Below are 8,472 nucleotides of genomic sequence, written 5' to 3' on the forward strand. Positions count from 1 at the left end.
CCAAATGATAGGCTCTAGTTCTCTAGGGTTTCGTATTTGGAATCCCGGCGGCTTGATCTAGCAAACTACAACTATGTTTGAAATTGGTGGTACTTGCGAATCTTCTAGCGTAGTACTGAAGGCGAATTCGAGCTATTCTGTAATGGTGGAGCATGACATGTCAAATGAGTGGACCTATCTCTATGTACCACTGTGGGTCCTACCACATCTTCTTGTTCTGTCTGTAGATGACAGCAGAAGGGTATGTAATGGCCATTCTGGCTTTAGGCTAACCCAAATTTCTAGTAATTTGATAACACTCCACAAATGCTGTCTGGAGGTGTTACGATATGCTTGTAATCAACTCTTTTGAGTTTCTATCTATAAAGTTATTTCCTTGCTTCAAAGAAAAAAAAGAATATAATTGCCATGCAAAAAGACAAAAAAACCCAGAAAAAAAAAAAAAAAAAAAAAGACAAAAAAGAAAACGTACAGCTAGCAACCGTCGAATAACGCCTTTCTGAAAATTGGAAATAACCCTCGGTAACGGCCCAAACTGACAACACGTCCGTCATACAACAATAATCAGAATTAAAGAAAAAAAAAAAAAACGGATTATGAAAATGAAAGCCTTCTCTCTGGCCTACAAGGCTTGAATGCTCGCTGGCTTTGATTAATTGATTTCCTGTCTCTCTCTCTAAAATTGCCAGAAAGCTAACCACACAAAACTAGAGAGAGACTCTCTGAGTGCTACTCCACATTTATGGCTTCCAACTTCAAGCTGTTACACACTGAGAATTTTCGGATATAATATGATATAAAGGAGCTTCGGTTTTTTCGTTTCGTATTTTGCAACGCTTCGTCTTTTAACCGCATTTGTTCGTTTCGTTTCGTTATTCTTGTTCGGTTTCCGATCCCTAATTCGCGGCTCTGCTTCGATTTCACCGGTGAGTTCTCTCTTCTTCTCTTTCGCGCGCGGTTTGATTGTGGCGGATTTGCTTTGAATTTTTGTGGAATTTTGGTTTGATTTGGTGGATTTTGTGGCGTTTGATTGGTTTCAGGGAGGTTGTGGTCGGAATCAGCGGAAATGGGGTTGATTTCGGGGATTCTGATGGGGATGGTGTTCGGAATTGCGTTGATGGCCGGCTGGCGTCACATGATGGCGTACCGGAGTACCAAGCGAGTCGCTAAGGTAACGGCTATGGCTGCTTCTTGTTGTTTTTGCTTCATTGTTTCGGAGTGTTTGAGATTTGAATTGCTGCGTGAAATGGTAGTGTGATTTGTTGTAACGTGTAGGTAGAAATGGTGCGTTAGTGAGTGTAGAAATGCTATTGTTGCTCTGTACAGTTTTGCTTTGGAATTGTTGGGAATTGGAAGTCAGAATTAAGGTTGACCTACTTTTTTATGAGACCTCAACACTTGGCTTATCCTTGAGCTTCATGTTCACTGGCCTTCCTGTGCAAGTTGAGCAAATGTGGTTGCTTAAAAATGAATTGGTATTTGGTGAAGATATTATGTTATCAGGGGCACCGGGAGATAATTTAGTGAGGGGATTGCTAGTAATTAGTTTGAGTTGAGAACAATATAATATATGTGCGTTTAGTGAACAATACTTGGTTGAATTGTCATTCTCAAGAGAAAGCAAGTCTTGTGCTGACTTCATAGGGAACCTTTAAGCTATGGCATTATCTTTCCTTCAAATTTGGTGAAAGTATTGGGGTGGAGTTGACTAAATTTTAAAATGTTATGCACAATTGAAAGAGATCCATCTGTGTGTATGGTTGTCGAAACCAGTTATTTAAACTTCTGTTGGATACAGAGATACTTTTTGTGGGGGGAGACAGAGTTCTTATTTTTCTTTATATATGTGTAAACAGTATAGTTCAGAATGAATTGAGTTTTTAGGTTGATGCATAATCTGATGGCCAAGGAAGCCATCTGTCAATTCATTCTTACCCTAGAAGTTGTTCTTTTGCTTTTTCTACTGTTATTGTCATGAAAATTGTCACTTGCTGTTGGAAAAGTCCAAGAAATTAGGAGTCTTGTCACTCTTGTGATTTCTTTACACACACACACACAAATAATTTGCTAGTGTCAGCATTTGTAGTCATGATCCTGTAATGCTTTTCAAATTATTCTGACATTCATTATGTACCTGGATTGACTTCATACTTTTTACAGAAATATTTTATCTTGAGTTATTGGCGAGGGTAATCTTGGCACTGTATGCTACATGATTCACTTAATAAATTTCATTGGCTTTCATATATTGAAAAGAGTAGTTTAAATATTGCAGTTGTAATTCTTGACCTTTTTTTTTTTTTTTAATTTTTATGTAGAACCTTAGACTATGTCGCACTAAAGCATTTTGTATGAAATATCACATTTTGTCTTAATATTTACTATTATATTTTCTTTCTGACAGGCAGTTGATATAAAACTCCTTGGGTCACTAAACAGAGACGATTTGAAGAAAATTTGTGGGGACAACTTTCCTGAGTGGATTTCTTTCCCCGTATTTGAACAGGTTTAAATTGTTACTTTGACCAAGTTATTCAGAATTTCTAGTACTTTAGCTATCATTTCTAATTGCATAATTGTTTTCTTTTTCAGGTGAAATGGTTGAATAAGCAGCTGAGCAAACTATGGCCATTTGTTGCAGATGTAAGACTGCATTTACTATCTCTGTACCTATGCATATACATAAGATTAATTGAGATGCTGCATCTACACCTCTTTTTTTTTTTTTTTTTTTGAAACACTAACCTTACGGCTGTTGTACGTATTTCTTCAGGCAGCAGAGCTGGTGATAAAAGAGTCTGTTGAACCACTATTGGAAGAATACAGACCTCCGGGAATCTCATCATTGAAGTTTAGCAAACTGTCTCTTGGTACTGTGGCACCCAAAATTGAAGGTATGAGTCAATGATGAATTCCATTATTTTTGGGTATGGTCTTGTATGATGGGAGCCTGTTAAATAACTAGTTTTGACAACCTTTCTTGATATTATGTGAGTGTTGTGAGTAAGGAAAGCAGTAGTAAGGTTGGGGTTCCTCTACAGTTCAACTGAATAGTTTTTTACTGGTTGTTAAAGCCTCAAGTAATAAGATAGATGCTTGCATTGTGAAATTAAAAACCAGTGTCTTTTTTATCTTTCCTCTCCATGTTTTTGCTCCCCTAAAACATTTATAGTTGATTGCTGGAGTCTAGCCCCAAAGCGATTAGTGAAGCAATCCAGACTTCCATAGTTGACTTTCTTTCATTGTTGGGTTAAAAGATGAAAATCTGAATTGGTAGCTGATTGCAGTTTTAATGACCTTGATAGAATATAGGTTTTGGTAATTTCTTTTTCGAGGAGGATAGATACTACTTTAGTAAGACTATAACCAAGAATATTTTGAAGGATATTATTTGCTTTATTTCGATGACTATCGCGACTAATAAGAGCTGTAACTTTTGTGATGCAACTCTCAAATTCTTTTGTTTAACGGACTATTTTTCCCCTGACCAACTTCTGATGACTTCTGCTTCATGTTACAGACCCACAATATGGGATATAAAATTTTACCAGACCCAAACTGTATGATTTACGTTTTGTATTTTAGGGTTTTGAAAGAGTAGGCAAGTTCTATTAGCTGTTTCTGAAACTTTGATCTTTTTTGGTGGTGGGGAGGGCTGCCCTTCTCCCTTTGTAGTTGTGACCCACTAATGCCAATATTGAGCTTAAGCATATTCTACTTCCAAAGTTCTCTCTATTAAGTAATGTATTCAGGCCTTCTAGTGAGCCAACCAGTTACTACGATTCAATGTATTTCCATTGGTGTGTAGATTTTGAATGTGGTGCTTGTAAGTTGCAAATTAATTTCTATGCTTCTCTATCTAAATTAAATTATGAATATCTTCAATCCTTCCTGTATAATTAATTTATGCAGGTATTCGTGTTCAGAGTCTTAAGAAAGGTCAAATCACGATGGACATTGATTTTCGTTGGGGTGGTGATCCAAACATTGTATTAGGTGTTGAAGCACTTGTTGCTTCAATTCCTATTCAGGTTGGTGTGACAACAATTTGGATGGCATACTTCTAGAAAAATTTCCTTTGTAGTAATGTTTGCTGGTTTTTCTTCCTTTGCAATTAAAGTAGTACTGGAGATCTTCAATTGAGTGTTTTTCTGTTATTATCTGCTACAGTTGAAGGATCTTCAAGTTTTTACTGTTGTTCGTGTAATATTCCAACTTTCCGAAGAGATCCCTTGTATTTCTGCGGTTGTTGTTGCCCTACTTGCAGAGGTATTGCTGGAATTTTAACTGCCTATATATATATATACATATAATGATCATGTCAAGCTTTTGAAAAAAGGATTAAGCATAACATCTTTTCTTAAAATATGGTTAGTGCATTATACATTTCTCAGAATGGTCTAATAGTGAATCTTGTTGATTGCATGCATGTTTTCTTATTTTAATCTAGTAGAATTTGTGGTGCTTAGATGCTCACTACTTATACCATAAGAACTGATTCCTACTTGCACTAAGGATCAATATCAAAACACTTTTTTATAGTGTGCAAAGGAGCAACTACATAAATTGCGGGCTGTGTATCATTTCTAGTTATTTTGGAGTTTGGAATTAGATAACAATGTGTATATTTACTAGAATGTGAGATTGAGAGGACATGCTGATAGGTTTTACTGTGCAAGGGGGCAAGAAAACATATTCGTTTGTATCACATTGTTGATGGGCAATATGTGAACAGTGTGCAAAGGGGGGACAGGATATGCATCTTTGGCACCATTTATGTTTGCTGAGTTTATACTTGAACGACACTGATGCTATATAGTTGCACAGTGAACATAATTATACTTGAACATCACGATTCGTTTATAATGACTAACTCTTGCTTACTTCCCATCAGCCAAAGCCTAGAATTGATTATACTCTGAAGGCTGTTGGTGGAAGCTTAACAGCCCTCCCTGGAATATCGGATATGATTGATGTAAGTTTTGTAATCGTTATGTGAAGTTATCATCCTCTGGTTGGTTTGTATTTACTAGACTCATTATGTTGCAATTCACATTTGTTAGGATACAGTCGAGTCGATTGTCACAGACATGCTCCAGTGGCCGCATAGGATAGTTGTTCCAATTGGTGGGTTGCATGTTGATACAAGGTATACTGTATGCATTAATTAAATTGATTGTCTTGTATTATCTTTTTTCTTTAAATATATTTATTTAACATGACCAATTCTTATTAGTTATATATATATATATATATATATATATATGTATATGTATATGCTACGTACTAGTTATATTTTCTTGTTATAATGTATTCTTATTAGTTATATTACTAACATCACTCAAGTTCTGCTATGACCGACCATCTGACCCTTGACTCTCTCCCATCTTTGGTTTGATGACCAATCTAGTTCTTAGAACATTGTAATTAATCCAGCTGTCTGTAACACTTCTTTTGGTGCTACACAGTGACTTGGAGCTTAAACCTCAGGGAAAGATCACCTTAACAGTTGTCAGAGCAAATGATTTAAAGAACATGGAAATGATTGGAAAATCAGACCCTTATGTTGTTGTTTACATCCGTCCAATTTTCAAGGTTAAGACCAAGGTTATTGACAACAATCTGAATCCTGTTTGGGACCAAACATTCGAGTTGATTGCAGAAGACAAGGAGACACAATCACTTGTTTTTGAGGTTATACCACCATCATTGATTCTTTCTTTCTTTCTTTTTTCCTTATGCCATGTGTTTTTTGCTCCTTTGCTCCTTTGCTCCTGAATATGATGCTCAGCTTACACCTACTGTTTCTTGGAATCTAGCATGTCTATTTATAATATGATCTTAATGTGCCTCAAGTAGTGATTATATGTGTGATTGAACTTGTGTTAGACTGTGCAGATATCTCTGCACCTCTACATATAACGTGGTATGAAATTTGTCACAATTTCACTTATTAAATTTTGTTTGTGTATTTTACACAACCAGCTTGTACCGGCTCATATTAGTTTCAAGGGTACATACAGGCTCCCTAAAGACATGAAATGTGTGCTTCACTGCATGTTATCATCTTTAAGCTCTTGGCTGAAGTTGGATCTGGTGGATTTCTATTTTCAAAGCACACACCTGTTTATAGACTCGTTTTCATATGCATATGGTACTCTGACTTGAAATATTGTTGTTCACATGCTTGATTTCAAAAATGATTTAGATCCATGTATTAAAGATTAAAGTACTTGCACGCACCGGATAATAAGTTGAACCCTGATCTGGACCCGCTGTAATTCATTGGATTTTAACCTGATATTTTTATCTGACTTGGGAGATCATATGCATTTATTTTTAGTTTCTGGATATTATAAACGTTGAGTTTTCGTATTTATTGAAAATCAACTTATATTATTTATCTTGTTTTTTAAGTTCAAAGTTGAAGAACTAGAAAAACATAAGAAAAGAAGGATGCCAAATTGATACTAATCGGTTGTTAATCATTTCTCGGTTCGTAGGTCTCTAGACTTAATTGTCCTGGCTATAACTGAATGGATTGGATGTAGACCAATCCTAACCCTTTCCCATTCAGTTGATGAGTCAACATAGTAAAGTGTGAGTCATTTATCCCTATATTGCACAGAAGCCCAATTTAGGATCCAAGGTTTCAGTTAAGAACTTTTGAATATACTTGGCAGTGCTGGTATCATGGCTATGTTATGAGCAAGCTCAATAAAATGTTTCCTTGATTTGAAGACTGAAGCAGAAGCTAATATTTATTAAAGCTCTACGCAGATTTTTGATGAGGACATTGGGCAAGACAAGCGATTGGGAGTAACAAAATTACCTTTGATCGATCTGGAAGCAGAAATTCCTAAAGAGATGGAACTGAGATTGCAGCCATCTCTTAACATGCTAAAAATAAAAGAAAAGAAGGACAGAGGAACACTTACGATTAGGGTAAGTGTTCAACAATGAATTTATTCCTAGTGATTTCAGATGTGCTTCAGATATTTATGATTGTTTGTACACTTAAGTTGTTTTATTCTAATTCTCATATCTATCCTATGACATGCACGGTTTGAAATTTTTTAGGGAAGATGAGTAATATATAAACTTAATATGCGCTGTTAGCCTAATAGGTGGTTTCACACCTATTTTGCTCCCTAAATGTTAATTTTAAGTAATTTGTGTTATATTTTCAGATCTTGTACCATGAATTCAACAAGGAAGAGCAGTTGGCTGCTTTAGAGGAAGAGAAGAGGATCTTTGAAGAAAGAAAGAAACTGAAAGCTGAAGGAGTTATAGGGAGCACAATGGATGCAATTGGGTCTGGTGCTGGAATGGTGGGTTCTGGTATCGGTGCTGGAGTTGGGCTTGTGGGAACTGGTGTTGGTGCTGGAGTTGGGCTTGTGGGAACTGGTGTCAGTTCTGGGGCTGGAATGGTTGGTAGTGGCCTTGGAGCTGTTGGCAGTAGCCTGAGCAAAGCCGGGAAGTTCATGGGTAGGACCATCACTGGGCAATCCAGCCATTCAAGGAAAAAAAGTGGTTCTACAACTCCGGTGAATAGTATCCAAGAAAATGGTGGTGCAAAGCCACGGTAATGAGCCTGCATCTGCACTATTTCTGCTAGATTGTGTGAATTGATCTTGTGAATTGTAGGCCTTGATGAATAGATATGCTTACTCTGCTTTCTTATATTTCGACAGTTTTCTTAAATACTGTTCCTTTGTTCTGATTTGGAAAAATTGGCATAGGTATTGGATATTCGTCTGTATCATCCTGTATTCTTGTTTGTCTTCTACTCTTCAGGAATGTGTAATAAAAATTCAAATATTGTACAAATTTATCAATCGCTTTGAACACCATTACTCGGGCCATTTCTTAATTTTTTTTTTTTCAATGTGTTTCTGAATCTTGATGAGTACAATAAGAAAAATGAATGTTCTGCTGCCACTTCCATATTTAATCGTTTCGAGTTTCCAATTAAAGTTTTTCTCCTTAACCTTCCCATTATCGCCCCACATCCACACCTCAGGCAACTTCATTCTCCACTCCGCGTCTCCGCCCCTCCTGTACCTTTCTCCTCCATGAAGCTGATTTCGGGTTCTCCTCCTTTATGTGGAACTGTGAATTAGAAGGCTAGAAGCTCGTAATTTTTCTTTTTTTTTTTAGTGAAATATGAATATGAATTGTTTTTGTATGAGCTGCGAATGAAAGTCACGTGGTCTACACATTATTGGCAGACTGCGATTTGGGCAGTGCTACAGATTCTGCAGTAGTCATTGCTCGCAATAAGTAAGCAGCAGAGTACAGTCTACAAAAGAAGCCAAGCACTCATTATCTATTCATCACTGGGCAGCACGGCACCCACTTTTATCCGGTTCCTCTCTCACTCGCATAGAAATTACAAAAGTCTCGTGATCTACTCTGCCCCCTCCAAAACCCTCACCCAGAACTACGACTGGGTCGCTGTTCCACATGGTA

The 8,472-nt window shown here is 36.8% G+C and overlaps 1 protein-coding gene across 1 annotated transcript; it reads left to right on the forward strand.

Moving 5' to 3' along the window:
• The first annotated feature begins 637 nt into the window (after positions 1–637).
• On the forward strand, positions 638–7,873 carry LOC112178690 (calcium-dependent lipid-binding protein). The gene is made up of 12 exons (XM_024316879.2): positions 638–926; positions 1,041–1,171; positions 2,405–2,506; positions 2,593–2,643; positions 2,774–2,894; positions 3,913–4,031; positions 4,171–4,269; positions 4,895–4,975; positions 5,064–5,149; positions 5,469–5,694; positions 6,781–6,945; positions 7,191–7,873. The coding sequence occupies exons 2-12, from the start codon at positions 1,067–1,069 to the stop codon at positions 7,587–7,589; spliced, it is 1,554 nt and encodes a 517-aa protein (XP_024172647.1). The 5' UTR covers positions 638–926; positions 1,041–1,066; the 3' UTR covers positions 7,590–7,873.
• The last annotated feature ends 599 nt before the right edge of the window (positions 7,874–8,472 follow it).

The sequence above is a fragment of the Rosa chinensis genome, chromosome 1 (genome assembly GCF_002994745.2).
Source record: "Rosa chinensis cultivar Old Blush chromosome 1, RchiOBHm-V2, whole genome shotgun sequence".
Taxonomy (NCBI): Eukaryota; Viridiplantae; Streptophyta; class Magnoliopsida; order Rosales; family Rosaceae; genus Rosa; species Rosa chinensis.

Bases quoted from the DNA above. Each gene is read 5' to 3' on its own strand.
- LOC112178690 (XM_024316879.2), top strand. From the start codon at position 1,067: ATGGGGTTGATTTCGGGGATTCTGATGGGGATGGTGTTCGGAATTGCG. The intron at 2,644-2,773 runs GTAAGACTGCAT...GTATTTCTTCAG, and splicing joins TATGGCCATTTGTTGCAGAT to GCAGCAGAGCTGGTGATAAA. The intron at 6,946-7,190 runs GTAAGTGTTCAA...TTATATTTTCAG, and splicing joins GAGGAACACTTACGATTAGG to ATCTTGTACCATGAATTCAA.